This window comes from Caretta caretta, chromosome 15 (genome assembly GCF_965140235.1).
Source record: "Caretta caretta isolate rCarCar2 chromosome 15, rCarCar1.hap1, whole genome shotgun sequence".
NCBI classification, from domain to species: Eukaryota; Metazoa; Chordata; order Testudines; family Cheloniidae; genus Caretta; species Caretta caretta.
Window position 1 is genome coordinate 8,742,475 of NC_134220.1, and position 16,185 is coordinate 8,758,659.

Genomic DNA, 16,185 nt, shown 5'->3' on the forward strand with positions numbered 1-16,185 from the left:
CCATTCTTTTTTGTGTTTAAGATCAGCAAGGATTTCACTGTTAAGCCAAACTGGTCGCCTGCCATATTTACTATTCTTTCTACACATTGGGATGGTTTGTTCCTGTAACCTCAATAAGGATTCTTTAAAATACAGCCAGCTCTCCTGGACTCCTTTCCCCCTCATGTTATTCTCTCAGGGGATCCTGCCCATCAGTTCCCTGAGGGAGTCAGGCTGCTTTTCTGAAGTCCAGGATCCGTATTCTGCTGCTCTCCTTTCTTCCTTGTGTCAGGATCCTGAACTCTACTGTCTCAGGGTGACTGCCTCCCAGGTTCCCATCCACTTTTGCTTCCCCTACTAATTCTTCCCAGTTTGTGAGCAGCAGGTCAAGAAGAGCTCTGCTCCTAGTTGGTTCCTCCAGCACTTGCACCAGGAAACTGTCCCCTACACTTTCCAAAAACATCTTGGATTGTCTGTGCACCGCTGTATTGCTCTTCCAGAAGATATCAGGGCGACTGAAGTCTCGCATGAGAACCAGGGCCTGCGATCTAGTAACTTCCGTTAGTTGCCGGAAGAAAGCCTTGTCTACCTCATCCCCCTGGTCTGGTAGTCTATAGCAGACTCCCACCACAACATCACCCTTGTTGCTCACACTTCTAAACTTAATCCAGAGACTCTCATGTTTTTCTGCAGTTTCATACCGGCGCTCTGAGCAGTCATACTGCTCTCTTAGGCCTGGTCTACGCTATGAGTTTATGCTGATTTTAGCAGCGTTAAATCAAATTAACTCTGTACCCGTCCACACAACGAAGCCATTTTTGTCAACATAAAGGGCTCTTAACATCGATTTCTGTACTCCTCCCTGAGGGAATTAGCGCTGAAATCGACATCGCCGTTTTGAATTAGGGTTAGTGTGGACGCAATTCGATGTTATTGGCCTCCAGGAGCTATCCCACAGTGCACCATTGTGACCGCTCTGGACAGCGCTCTGAACTTGGATGTACTGGCCAGGTGTACAGGAAAAGCCCTGGGAACTTTTGACTCATTTCCTGTTTGGCCAGGTGAGCTCATGAGCACAGGTGACCATGCAGTCCCAGAATCGAAAAAGAGCTCCAGCATGGACCGAACAGGAGGTACGGGATCTGATCGCTGTATGGGGAGAGGAATCCGTGCTATCAGAACTACATTCCAAAAGACGAAATGCCAAAACATTTCAAAAAATCTCCAAGGCCATGAAGGACAGAGGCTACAGCAGGGACACAACACAGTGCCGCGTGAAACTTAAGGAGCCTCAGACAAGCGTACCAGAAAACCAAAGAATCACACGGATGCTCCAGGACAAAGCCCCAGACATGCCACTTCTATGCTAAGCTGCATGCAATTCTAGGGGGGGCCGCCATCATTATCCCACCCTTATCTGTGGACTCCGATGATGGGTTACTTTCCACCATGCCTGAGGATTTTGCGGACGGGGAAGATAAGGAGCACGACGAGCTTGGGGAGAGCACGCAGCACATCGTTCTCCCCGACAGCCAGGATCTTTTTATCACCCTGACTGAAACACCCTCCCAACCCAACCAAGCTGGAGAAGGGACCTCTGGTGAGTGTACTCTTTAAAATATAATACATGTTTTAAAAGCAAGCATTTTTTAATGATTCATTTGCCCTGAGGACTTGAGATGCATTTGTGGCCAGTACGGCTACTGGAAAAAGTCTGTTAACGTGTCTGGGGATGGAGCGGAAATGCTCCAGGGACAACTCCATGAAGCTCTCCTGGAGGTACTCTAAAAGCCTTTGCAGAAGGTTTCTGGGGAGAGCAGCCTTATTCTGTCCTCCATGGTAGAACACTTTACCACGCCATGCTAGCAGCAAGTAATCTGGTATCACTGCATGACAAAGCCTGGCAGCGTATGGTCCCGGTGTTTGCTGGCATTCAAGCAACATCCGTTCTTTATCTCTCTGTGTTATCCTCAGAGAGCGATATCGTTCATGGTAACCTGGTTGAAATAGGGGAATTTAATTAAGGGACATTCAGAGGTGGCCATTCCTACTGGGCTGTTTGCCTGTGGTTGAAAAGACTAACTCCCCGCAGTTAGCGAAGTGGTGGTGGGAGGACATTAGCACTGAGCTGTTCGCATTTGGCTAGCAGGGGGTAAAGCGATCATCACAGGGAATTGGATGGTTGGGGGGGGGGGGGTTAGTTTGGTTTCTGCTGCTGCATGTTAACACAAAAACCGGAGCACTAAATGGCCAACTCAACGGGCTTTGCTTATATGGGAAAGGAGGGCGCTGCTGTTATGAAGGTTGCAGAAGCCAAAAGACCATGGCTTACCATGGCCGCCTGCAAGCCGAATTCTGTTGCCCGGCACTGCGTGTGTGATCTCTAACACCAAAGCCGCAGGCACTCAATATAAGATGCAGAATGCGACCTTGTACCAAAATCACACGTGCTATGTAATGTGAATAGTGTTGTTCACCGTGAAAGAGTATAGCTGTTGTTCTGCGAAATATATCTTTTTAAATACTTCACTCCCTTTTTTTCCTCCCGCAGCTGCAAATGTTTCAAGCCTTCCTCCTCCGTCCCAAAGGCTATTTCAGATAAGGCGGTGAAAAAAAATGCACGTGCGATGAAATGTTCTCTAAGCTCATGCAGTCGTCCGGCACTAACAGAGCTCAGCAGAACGTGTGGAAGGACACAGTAGCACAGTATACGAAAGCGGCCAACGAACGTGAGGACAGGAGGGATGATCGAGATGAGAGGTGGCAGCAGGAAGATCAGAGAAGGCAGGATGCAACGCTGGAGCTACTGTGGGATCAAACGGACATGCTCCGGCATCTGGTGGAGGTTCAGGAACGGCAGCAGGTTTACAGACTGCAGCTGCAGCCCCTGTTTAACCGCCCTCCCTCCTCCCCAAGTTCCATAGCCTCCTCATCCAGACGCCCAAGAACGTGGGCGGGGGGGAGGAGAGGAGGCTCCGAGCACCCAACCACTCCACCCCAGTGGACAGCTCAAGCAACAGAAGGATGTCATTCAACAAGTTTTGAAGTGGCCTTTTCCTTTCCTCCTCCCACACCCCACCTGGTCTACTTTGTGAGTTCTCTCTCTATTTTTATAATCAATTAATAAAGAATACGTGGTTTTTAAACGATAATGACTTTATTTCCTTTGCAAGCAAGCTGTGATAGAAGCGGGGAGGGTGGGTTGCTTACAGGGAATTAGAGTCAATCAAGGGGGCAGGTTTTCATCAAGGAGAAACCAACAGAAGTGTCTCACAGTACCCTGGCCAGTCATGAAACTAGTTTTCAAAGCTTCTCTGATGCGCAGCGCTTCCTGCTGTGTTCTTCTAATCGCCCTGGTGTCTGGCTGCATGTATTCAGTGGCCAGGTGATTTGTCTCAACCTCCCACTCCGCCATAAACTTCTCCTCCTTACTCTCACAGAGATTGTGGAGCACACAGCAAGCAGCAAGAACAATGGGAATACTGGTTTCACCGAGGTCATAGCGAGTCAGTAAACTGCGCCAGCGACCCTTTAAACATCCAAATGCACACTCTACCACCATTCTGCACTTGCTCAGCCTATAGTTGAACAGCTCCTTACTACTGTCCAGGGTGCCTGTGTATGGCTTCATAAGCCAGGGCATTAAGGGGTAGGCTGGGTCCCTAAGCATAACTATAGGCATTTCAACATCCTCAACAGTAATTTTCTGGTCTAGGAAGTAAATCCCTTCCTGCAGCCGTTTAAACAGACCAGAGTTCCTGAAGATGCGAGCGTCATGAACCTTTCCCGACCATCCCACGTTGATGTTGGTGAAACATCCCTTGTGATCCACCAGTGCTTGCAGCACCATTGAGCAGTACCTCTTACGGTTTATGTACTGGCTGCCCTGGTTCTCCGGTGCCAAGATAGGGTTATGCGCTCCGTCTATAGCCCCACCACAGTTAGGGAATCCCATTGCAACAAAGACATCTACAGAGTCACTACCTTTGATAGCAGCAGCTCAATGATTGCATTGGCTACTTGCATCACAGCAACCCCCACAGTAGAGTTGCCCACTCCAAATTGATTACTGACTGACTGGTAGCTTCCACAGGGCTATTGCCACTCACTTTTGAACTGTGAGGGCTGCTCTCATCTTGGTATTCTTGTGCTTCAGGGCAGGGGAAAGCAAGTCACTAAGTTCCATGAAGCTGCCCTTACACATGCGAAAGTTTCGGAGCCACTGGGAATCATCCCAAACCTGCAACACTATGCGGTCCCACCAGTCTGTGCTTGTTTCCCGGGCCCAGAATCGGTATTCCACGGCATGAGCCTGCCCCATTAACACCATGATCTCCAAATTGCCGGGGACCGTGGTTTGAGAGAAATCTGTGTCCATGTCCTCATCACTCTCGTCACCATGCTGCTGTAGCCTCCTCACCTGGTTTTTCAGGTTCTCGTTCTGCATAAACTGCACAATAATGCGTGAGGTGTTTACAATGGTCATAACTGCTGTGGTGAACTGAACGGGCTCCATGCTTGCCCTGTTATGGCGTCTGCTTGGGGAATCCAAGGAAAAGGGCGCGAAATGATTGTCTGCCGTTGCTTTCATGGAGGGAGGGTTGACTGACGACATTTACCCATAATCACCCGCGACAAATTTTTGGCTCCATCAGGCATTGGGAGCTCAGCCCAGAATTCCAATGGGCAGCGGGGACTGCGGGATAGCTACCCACAGTACACCACTCGGAACGTCGACACTTGCCACAGTACTGTGGATGCACAAAGCTGAATTAATGTGCTTAGTATGGATGCATGCACTCGACTTTGTACAATCTGTTCCCAAAAATTGACTTCTGTAAAATCGGGAGTAATTTCGTAGTGTAGATATACCCTTACATACAGTGCAACTCCCTCACCTTTTCTGCCCTTCCTGAACAGCTTATATCCATCCATGACAGTACTCCAGTCATGTGAGTTATCCCACCAAGTCTCTGTTATTCCAGTCACACCATAATTCCTTGACTGTGCCAGGACTTCCAGTTCTCCCTGCTTGTTTCCCAGGCTTCTTGCATTTGTGTATAGGCACTTAAGGTAACTCGCTGATCGTCCCGCTTTCTCAGTATGAGGCAGGAGCCCTCCCCTCTTGCGCCCTCCTGCTTGTGCTTCCTCCCCGTGTCCCACTTCCCCACTTACCTCAGAGCTTTGGTCTCCTTCCCCTGGTGAACCTAGTTTAAAGCCCTCCTCACTAGGTTACATCCTTAACATATTCTGTTTAGACAATGAAGCTCACCTGCTACGTGTTCAGACTGTTCTGAGGCCCCTTACAGAATTGCATCAACTGTAATACTACCAAATAATTTTCAGATTTAAGTAAAAGTTGGATCTATTCTTCCAAACACAGCAATCAAAGTTTTCAGCAGTGTTTTCTTATCATGTAAACTATTAAAGGTATTTCAAAATAAAATTGGAGGGTGGCAAGTTAAACTGAAGTTAACTTTTCAGTTCATTCCTAGTAGTACTGATCTCATTGAGAAGTTATGGGGGTGTTCAGAAGCAAGGTAGGTCAATTTAAGATTTGAATATCAGTTTCCTTCTTGCTTTAATCTTGATTTTCAGAGTACATATTAATCTGTTTAAACAATAATCCCTAGTGTTTTAATATCCATATAACTTTAGTGTAAATATTAACATTGTTCAAATAGTAAGCAGAACAGATCTGATATACCACACATGTACAAATAAATGAAATGCACACGTATCACATCTACAGGCTGATTTATTTGCTCACCTTGAGCAGCGTATCTGCAGGATCCATCCTCCACCAGCACATTGTAAAAGGGTTGATGGGGGCCATGAGGTAGGCTATGGACATTCATATTTCTAATCCATTCTTGTCCCATCATGCAGGTGGGATCCCAGCCATAGATGACACAGTTATAGCCGTATCTAATTAGAAGTATTAAAAAAATTAATCAAAATCTTGGAAAGGTGCACAGCTAGATACTCTTCTTGAGAGAGGAAGACTACCACTAAAGGGTATGGGATCTGCATGCTGGCACTCATGAGCTCCTGGGAGAGATTCTGTATAAAGAACACCATTGACTGAAGTAGATTAAGAAATTCATATTCTACCTTCAAACTGAAGACACAGCAAATTAAGAGTAATTCTGAGAACAAAAGATTAATGGAGTTCTCATGGTGCCAATTCTAATCCAATCCACCTGAGCATGGGACTGCAAGTGGAAGACTTGTTCAAAGAGATCCTTTTACAATATTCCTTCGTATGGGACGGAATTGGAACAGTCATCCCGTACTTTAACTCCGTGGTCAAAGAAAATATTTTGAATAATAAAGCAAACTCACATTTGTTTAACTGAACACAAACAGCCATTCTCTCCCCATCTCTGCTGATAAACCAGTAATCATTTTCACCATGGTTCTTGCCTCACACCCATCCAAATCACTTCAGAGATGACAACACCTTCTTTCCATTTCCTCAATGGCTGATCAGTCCCAGCCTATCCTTCACCATAGTATTTGAATGCCCAGAGCAGGACAGCATCTACTAGCTCACAGCCCATACACCATAAATCTTACTTTGCAGAAAATGGTCATATGGGATCATGCCACAACTTGTAAGCCCAAGGGCAAAATTCCAATAAAAAAGTTTTTTATGCAGAATTAGGTTACAAGAATTTCTAAAGGGTGAAGTACAACCTTGTAAGAGCCTCAGGTATGTAGTTCACGTATACTGCCCCCAATCCCACCTTCCTTGGTAACAAACACCTTGCTGTCATATAAGCACATAGGGACCACTGTGATCATCTAGTCTGACCTCCTGTATAAAACACACGCCACAGAACTTTCCCAAAATATTTCCTATAGCAGATTTTTTAGAAAGCCATCCAATATGGATTTTAAAATGGTCAGTGATGGAGAATCCACCACAACCCTTGGTAAATTCATACTATGGACCTCGTCAAGTTTCCTTCGAACGAACTAACTCCCAAATGACAAATACAAATCATGAGTTAAATACTAAAAGACAAACAAACAGTATGTGGCACAGATTAAAGTGAATTTGAAAACTACAGTGAAATTACAGTAAAACAGAAAAATTAAGAATTGGGAAGGAGAAAAGATGTAGTCTAAGAGTAAATTTGGGGAAAAAGCATATTTAGTTGCTATGCTCTGGTCAAATATTAAAACTGCAATCAAACCTATTACAATGCAAACTGACCTGCAGCTTACATTTAACACTCAGTTTAGAAGTCATTGTATGGGGAGGGACAATTATTGTCCATTCCTGCCATGTGACCCTAGGATTTCTGGGCAACGAGTTTCCAGAAACATAAAACCTATTATATTTTTCTAGCGTTATACGTGATTGTGTGGTACCCTCTGAGAAGTCAAAGTGACTGTGTCTGTCCTTAAACCTGCTCCTCATGCACTTATCAGGAACCGGGCCAGAAAAGCAGCAGAAGTAGCACATCACCAGCAGGTTGCATCCCCCCAAAAATAAAGGCAGAGAAATGAAGTTTCCAGTGAATGGGGGGGGTGGAGGGGGAGGAGGAGAGATATTATGGGAGACAGATGATGTATAAGATTTTCTTGTTCCTTCCCACTGTCCCTTCAAAGAGGACAGAAGAGCAAGAACAGAGAAAACAATGCGATATACTCATTGCTATCAGTACTATTCCAAGAGCTTAGCCATATAATCCCTGCCAACACATTAACACTTAGGGTTCAGATGGCTCATCTTCATGGTCCTCTTACTAAGCAAAGAATGGACAACACACTTGCGATCCATCAAAGGACAGCGAAGTATACAGAAGTCAGGCTTCATATCTCTAAAAGGATACATAAATAACTACACATAGGGGCAGTATGTTCCTTCTCAGACACTTCTCTAACCCTTCCTTAGCATGTAATAAAAATGATGATCAATCGCAGCAAGAAGGAAGCAGCTGAATGCATCATTCCATACACAAACAAGAGCACACAGTGTTACAGTAAAAAGAAAAGGAGTACTTGTGGCACCTTAGAGACTAACCAATTTATTTGAGCATAAGCTTTCGTGAGCTACAGCTCACTTCATCTTTTGGACACTGAAAGGTTCAGAGTTGATTACCTCTTGTGTTTCATGACCAGCCCAATAGAAAAGCAGATATCTTTGTGCTTCTCATCAGAACGGTGCTTCACCTCAGGTCCCACTTCCTCCTTACGGCGTTCAATATGCTCTAAGGTATGCTGAACTAAATATCCTACTGCCCCATGCTGGGATGGATCCAACACCTGAACATGCTGCAGGATATCCAGAACCTTCAGCAGGGAGAGAAAGACAACTAGGTTTATAAACAGTGTCTATAGTAGCTTTAAAAAGAAAAAAGAAAAGAAAACTATCTTCTCCATAGACCCTAAGTGCCCAATTCTAGATGTCCGCTCCTCTTCAGATCAGGGTTCTCAAAACTTTTTCCATAAGGTGAACCACATTTTGCTACAGATTTTGGACCAGTTGCCATCTATCCACCACGGCACAGACTACCTCCTGTCCCATTCAGCATCATGTAACATGCATGTGACAACTACTGCAATTACTTACCGGAAAAGTAATATTAGGAAAATATTTAACAAATCAACTGCCTTTTATTGCAGTTTAGCAAGTGAAAGTGAGGAACCAGCACCCTGCAACCAGTTTTCAAAAACCAGCGTCTGCTCCAGACTGCAGAGCTAAAGAGCCCTTCAGAGTTGTTTCTCATTACAAGCACCCTTAATGCCCACTAATAGTCACTAGCCTCTTAGCCGGAAGGACTGGAGATAGTCCCTTCAAAGCCAACAAACATCACTCCTAATTTCTCAGAAAGGTCAGCGTTGCAAAACATGAGGTACGCCCCTGAAACGAGTGCACGAGCTAGGACTCATAAGCCTTACAACCGTTGAGAGCCAGGAGAAGGGTTCAGGATTCCAAACAATGTTTCTGAGATGGTGGGAGCTTGTTGTTGCTAGACTACCAGATCGCCCTTGTGAGACTATTCTAGAAACATCTATTCCCAGACATGCGTTACAAAAATGGGATACTCAGTGGGGCCAGAGTCATCTTAAGTAGTCTGATTTGTCTTAAAGGGTCAGGGGAAGCGAAAATGCATCCCATTCCAGTATCAAATGCCGCATCTGCCTACTATTTGCTTACACACCTCAGCAGCTGTCAAATACCTCAATTATCCCCTGCCCAGCATCCCCCTAATAGCTTCTGCAACATTATGCATTTTCATTACAAAAGCCTGAAGCACACTAAACACTGAAAATCTGGGATAGGATAACAAGTTAATATCAAAGTAAACATTGACCTGCTTGACATATACTGACTCAGAGTTAGAGAGGGGACAGGCAATGATCGAGGGCATAAAAATACTTAGACAAGTAATGAGCAGAGGGCTTGGAGGGCAGTGCTGCATAGTTCAAGATCCTCTGCCACCTAATTTCGGTCAAATGTGCTGCATAGGACATGGGGTCTTATTTCCCATTTAATGTCTCAACCAGGAACATCAAATGCAAGAAATCTCTACAAAAGCAAAGTCTAGGCACCGTGATCAAAGCTGTCTCAGATCTTTTGCTATTTAAAAGCGACCTGCTCAATTTTTGTTTTAAACCTTATCTAGGAAGGGGAACTACACAAAAATGAGGAAGTTAGTTAAACAGTAACTAAAAGGCACGGTGCCAAAAGTGAACTCCCTGCAAGCTGCATGGAAATTTTTTAAAGACACCATAATACAGGCTCAAATTAAATGTATACCCCAAATTAAAAGACATAGTGAGACCAAAAAAGTGCCATCATGGCTAAACAACAAAGTAAAAGAAGCAATGAGACGAGAAAAGGCATTCTTTAAAAAGTGGAGGTTAAATCCTATTGAGGAAAATAGACAGGAGCATAAACTCTGGCAAGTGAAGTATAAAAATATTAGGAAGGCCAAAAAAGAATTTGAAGAACAGCTACCCAAAGACTCAGAAAGTAATAGCAAAAATTTTAAAGTACATCAGAAGCAGAAAGCTTGCAAAACATCAAAGGGGCCACTGCAAAATCGAGATGCTAAATGAGCACTCACGGACGCTAAGGCCATTGTGGAGAAACTAAATGAATTCTTTGCATCGGTCTTCACAGCTGAGGACGTGAGGGAGATTCCCAAACCTGAGCCATTCTTTTAAAGTGACAAATCTGAGGAACTGTCGCCGACTGAGGTGTAACTGGTGCATTAATTTTTCCATAACCACAACCTCATTTTTTTGAGCCATTCCTCTACGGTTGTGCTGTTTTCCTTTTTCTAATGAGAGGTTATTAGTAGCCGGAGCCAATAAGAAGTTAATTCTTCATTTCCTTTTGTGTGACCATTTCCGCTGGGAAGTCCAAGAAGGATTGCCAAAGGTAATAAATATTCAACACTTTGTAACCTTTGGTTACGAATTACAAACCAGTAGTCTTCAACGACTGGACACGTCCACCATATAGACACGAAATCTGCACTTTCACCACAATTTTTCAAACATTTATCTTCATTCAATCTATATTTCATATACATATATTATACATACATATACATTAACCTGACTAGTATGAGGTACCATTGAAACAGGATTTTAAAGAAATTTTGATTGCGTTACAGGCTGAGGCTTGCTGATCCTCTTTTCCAGATCAAATCCTATTCCTCTGGGGCAATCTTTCTATCCAGATCCTTTTCACAGCATGTCCTACATAGACTTTTTTTGTTAGGAAAGCTGCTGGCAAAGATTGATATAAATTAGTTATATAAAAAATTTTTGTTTCCCAACTGACCAGACATCATTACTTCTATTAAAGTTAACTTTCTGCATAAAACAGCTAAACTGAGAAACAATGCCTCATTTGAAAATACTGATACCATGGAAGAATGGGCCAGTTAGAGATAAAAAATTAAGTTAGAGAAGTTTCTTTACTGAATAGCCAGCCAACGTGGCACACAGTCTTTAAAGCTTTGTAGTTTGTGATCTGGGTTAAGATCTGGATTATTTACAATGGGTGTCATAGAACATCAGGGTTGGAAGGGACCTCAGGAGGTCATCCAGTCCAACCCCCTGCTCAAAGCAGGACCGATCCCCAACTAAATCATCCCAGCCAGGGCTTTGTCAAGCCTGATCTTAAAAACTTCTAGGGAAGGAGATTCCACCACCTCCCGAGGCAACACATTCCAGTGTTTCACCACCCTCATAGTGAAAAAGTTTTTCCTCATATCCAACCTAAATCTCCCCCACTGCAACTTGAGACCATTACTCCTTGTTCTGTCATCTGTCACCACTGAGAACAGTCTAGAGCCATCCTCTTTGGAACCCCCTTTCAGGTAGTTGAAAGCAGCTATCAAATCACACATCATTCTTCTCTTCTGAAGACTAAACATCCCCAGTTCCCTCAGCCTCTCCCCTCATCATTTTTGTTGCCCTCCGCTGGACTCTTTCCAATTTTTCCACATCCTTCTGGCAGTGTGGGGCGCAAAACTGGACACCCTACTCCAGATGAGGCCTCACCAATGTCGAATAGAGGGGAACGATCACGTCCCTCGATCTGCTGGCAATGCCCCTACGTATACATCCCAAAATGCCATTGGCCTTCTTGGCAACAAGGGCACACTGTTGACTCATATCCAACTTCTCATACACTGTAACCCCTAGGTCCTTTTCCGCAGAACTGCTGCCTAGTCGCTCGGTCCCTAGTCTGTAGCAGTGCATGGGATTCTTCCGTCCTAAGTGCAGGACTCTGCACTTGTCCTTGTTGAACCTCATCAGATTTCTTTTGGCCCAATCCTCTCATTTGTCTAGGTCCCTCTGTATCCTATCCCTACCCTCCAGCGTATCTACCACTCCTTCCAGTTTAGTGTCATCTGCAAACTTGCTGAGGGTGCAATCCACACCATCCTCCAGATCATTTATGAAGATATTGAACAAAACCGGCCCCAGGACCAACCCCTGGGGCACTCCACTTGATACGGCTGCCAACTAGACATGGAGCCATGATCACTTCCCGTTGAGCCTGACGATCTAGCCAGCTTTCTATCCACCTTATAGTCCCATTCATCCAGCCCATACTTCTTTAACTTGCTGGCAAGAATACTGTGGGAGACTGTGTCAAAAGCTTTGCTGAAGTCAAGGAACAACATGTTCACTGCTTTCCCTTCATCCACAGAGCCAGTTATCTCGTCACAGAAGGCAATTAGATTAGTCAGTCATGACTTGCCCTTGGTGAATCCATGCTGACTATTCCTGATCACTTTCTTCTCAAGTGCTTCAGAATTGATTCCTTGAGGACCTGCTCCATGATTTTTCCAGGGACTGAGGTGAGGCTGACTGGCCTGTAGTTCCCAGGATCCTCCTCCTTCCCTTTTTTAAAGATGGGCACTACATTAGCCTTTTTCCAGTCATCTGGGACCTTGCCTGATCGCCATGAGTTTTCAAAGATAATGGCCAATGGCTCTGCAATCACATCCGCCAACTCCTTTAGCACTCTCGGATGCAATGCATCTGGCCCCATGGACTTGTGCACGTCCAGCTTTTCTAAATAGTCCCGAACCACTTCTTTCTCCACAGAGGGCTGTCACCTCCTCCCCATGCTGTGCTGCCCAGTGCTGTAGTCTGGGAGCTGACCTTGTTCGTAAAGACAGAGGCAAAAAAAGCATTTAGTACATTAGCTTTTTCCACATTCTAGGTCACTTGGTTGCCTCCCCCTCATTCAGTAAGGGGCCCACACTTTCTTTGACTTTCTTCTTGTTGCTAACATACCTGAAGAAACCCTTCTTGTTACTCTTAAGATCTCTTGCTAGCTGCAACTCCAGGTGTGATTTGGCCTTCCTGATTTCACTCCTGAATGCCCGAGCAATATTTGTATACTCATCCCTGGTCATTTGTCCAATCTTCCACTTCTTGTAAGCTTCTTTTTTGTATTTAAGAGCAGCAAGGATTTCACTGTTAAGCCAAGCTGGTCGCCTGCCATATTTACTATTCTTTCTACACATCGGGATGGTTTGTTCCTGTACCTCAATAAGGATTCTTTAAAATACAGCCAGCTCTCTAGGACTCCTTTCCCCCCTCATGTTATTCTCCCAGGGGATCTTGCCCATCAGTTCCCTGAGGGAGTCAAAGTCTGCTTTTCTGAAGTCCAGGGTCTGTATTCTGCTCCTCTCCTTTCTTCCTTGTGTTAGGATCCTGAACTCGACCATCTCATGGTCACTGCCTCCCAGGTTCCCATCCACTTTTGCTTCCCCTACTAATTCTTCCCAGTTTGTGAGCAGCAGGTCAAGAAGAGCTCTGCCCCTAGTTGGTTCCTCCAGCACTTGCACCAGGAAACTGTCCCCTACATTTTCCAAAAACTTCCTGGATTGCCTGTGCACCGCTGTATTGCTCTCCCAGCAGATATCAGGGTGATTGAAGTCTCCCATGAGAACCAGGGCCTGCGATCTAGTAACTTCTGTGAGTTGCCGGAAGAAAGCCTCGTCCACCTCATCCCCCTGGTCTGCTGGTCCATAGCAGACTCCCACCACGACATCACCCTTGTTGCTCACACTTCTAAACTTAATCCAGAGACTCTGAGGTTTTTCTGCAGTTTCATACTTGAGCTCTGAGCAGTCACACTGCTCTTACATACAGTGCAACTCCCCCACCTTTTCTACCCTTCCTGAACAGCTTATATCCATCCATGACAGTACTCCAGTCACGTGAGTTATCCCACCAAGTCTCTGTTATTCCAATCACATCATAATTCCTTGACTGTGCCAGGACTTCCAGTTCTCCCTGCTTGTTTCCCAGGCTTCGTGCATTTGTATATAGGCACTTGAGGTAACCTGCTGATCGCCCCTCTTTCTCAGTATGAGGCAGGAGCCCTCCCTTCTCACGCGCTCCTGCTTGTGCCTCCTCCCGGTATCCCACGTCCCCACTTACCTCAGGGCTTTGGTCTCCTTCCCCCGGTGAACCAAGTTTAAAGCCCTCCTCACTAGGTTAGTCAGCCTGCTTGCGAAGATGCTTTTCCCTCTCTTCGTTAGAGTGTCACTGGTGAGGGAAAAGAACTTCTCTCTAGTTCTACCCCAAACCACAGAGTAGCCTTTGTTAAGGGTAAGTATAAACTTCTGGAGGACACGATTTTTTAAAAATCATCATCCATGGTAGCCCAGCGAGGTTTGCACTGCCACGATTTTCTTGTTCAATAAAAACCCGGTGCTTGGCTGGGTTAGGGCATCACCAATCCACTACTACTTTGAGCTGGCTGGCATGTTAGTACCATTGACTATTTGGAACAGCTAGTCCATCCTGTTTAAAGATCTGTACAAAGTATCGGCACTCAGTCTTTCCTTATTCCATATAAATTCTAACAAACAGTCTCCTCTGTATTCCTGCGAGGGTTTTATCTGGGATGATTACAAAAAGATTTTGAAACAAGACCATGTTTGGCAAAACATTCATTTTCATTGTGATTATTCTTCCCAACCAAGAAATTGCATATTTCCCTCAGCACTCCAGCTCCCCCCGTCCCGCATTTACTGCAGTTCCAGTTTGACACTGAAATCTTACAGCTCTTCTAGGGTGTTTGAGATTTGAATTCCCAGGTATCTTATAGGACTTATTGCCCATTTGTATTCAAATGTTTTGTGGAGGAATGACTTCTCAGAGTCTGGCAAATTTATAGCTAGTATTTCAGATTTGGCATAACTTCCTTTAATACAGATTTCAGAGTAGCAGCCGGGTTAGTCTGTATCCACAAAAAGAACAGGAGTACTTGTGGCACCTTAGAGACTAAACACATTTATTAGAGCATAAGCTTTTGTGGGCTACAGCTCACTTCATCGGATGCATAGAATGGAACATATAGTAAGAAGATATATATATACACACACAGACAGATAAGTTGGAAGTTGCCATACCAACTGTGAGAGGCAAATTAGTTAAGATGAGCTATTATCAGCAGGAGAAAAAAACTTTTGTAGTGATAATCAAGATGGCGCATTTAGACAGTTGACAAGAAGGTGTGAGGATACTTAACTTTAGGGAAATAGATTCAATATGTGTAATGACCCAGCCACTCCCAGTCTCTATTCAAACCCAAGTTAATGGTATCTAGTTTGCATATTAATTCAAGCTCAGCAGTTTCTTGTTGGAGTCTGTTTTTGAAGCTTTTCTGTTGCAAAATTGCCACCCTTAAGTCTTTTACTGAGTGGCCAGAGAGGCTGAAGTGTTCTCCTACTGGTTTTTGAATGTTATGATTCGTGATGTCAGATGTGTGTCCATTTATTCTTTTGCGTAGAGACTGTCCGGTTTGGCCAATGTACATGGCAGGGGGCACTGCTGGCACATGATGGCATATATCACATTGGTAGATGTGCAGGTGAACAAGCCCCTGATGGCGTGGCTAATGTGATTAGGTACTATGATGGTGTCACTTGAATAAATATCAGGCGGTAGCCGTGTTAGTCTGGCACCTTAAGGTGCCACCGGACTCCTTGTTGAATAAATGTGGACAGAGTTGGCATTGGGCTTTGTTGCAAGGATAGGTTCCTGGGTTAGTGTTTTTGTTGTGTGGTGTGTGGTTGCTGGAGTGTATTTGCTTCAGGTTGGGGGGCTATCTGTAAGCGAAGACTGGTCTGTCTCCCAAGATCTGTGAGAGTGAGGGATCATTTTTCAGGATAGGTTGTAAATCTTTGATGATGCGCTGGAGAGGTTTTAGTTGGGAGCTGAAGGTGACAGCTAGTGGCGTTCTGTTATTTTCTTTGTTGGGCCTGTCCTGTAGTAGGTGACTTCTGGGTACTCTTCTGGCTCTGTCAATCTGTTTTTTCACTTCAGCAAGTGGGTACTGTAGTTTTAAGAATGCTTGATAGAGATCTTGTAGGTGTTTGTCTCTGTCTGAGGGATTGGAGCAAATGCGACTGTACCTTAGAGCTTGGCTGTAGACAATGGATCGTGTAGTGTGTCCTGGATGGAAGCTGGAGGCATGTAGGTAAGTATAGCGGTCAGTTGGTTTCCGGTATAGGGTGGTGGTTATGTGACCATCGCTTATTAGCACAGTAGTGTCCAGGAAATGGACCGCTTGTGATGATTGGTCTAGGCTGAGGTTGATGGTGGGATGGAAATGCAGAGGCTTTCCCAAACTCTCACATTTCTTTAGATACTAGTTTTAGGGACATATTTGGTTTAGATTAAATTATTACATCAGCAGCA

General features: G+C 44.7%; 1 protein-coding gene across 3 annotated transcripts in view; it reads right to left on the reverse strand.

Annotated features, from left to right (window-relative positions):
* The window catches only part of FBXO21 (F-box protein 21), a 47,685-nt gene that overhangs the window by 11,914 nt on the left and 19,586 nt on the right, over positions 1–16,185 (reverse strand). For all 3 annotated transcript variants that reach the window (XM_048821118.2, XM_048821117.2, XM_048821116.2), the window contains exons 10-11: positions 8,093–8,283; positions 5,750–5,907 (exon numbers count right to left, since the gene is read on the reverse strand). In XM_048821118.2, the coding sequence (XP_048677075.2) occupies positions 5,750–5,907; positions 8,093–8,283 (349 nt within the window). The remainder of the gene's footprint in view (positions 1–5,749; positions 5,908–8,092; positions 8,284–16,185) is intronic.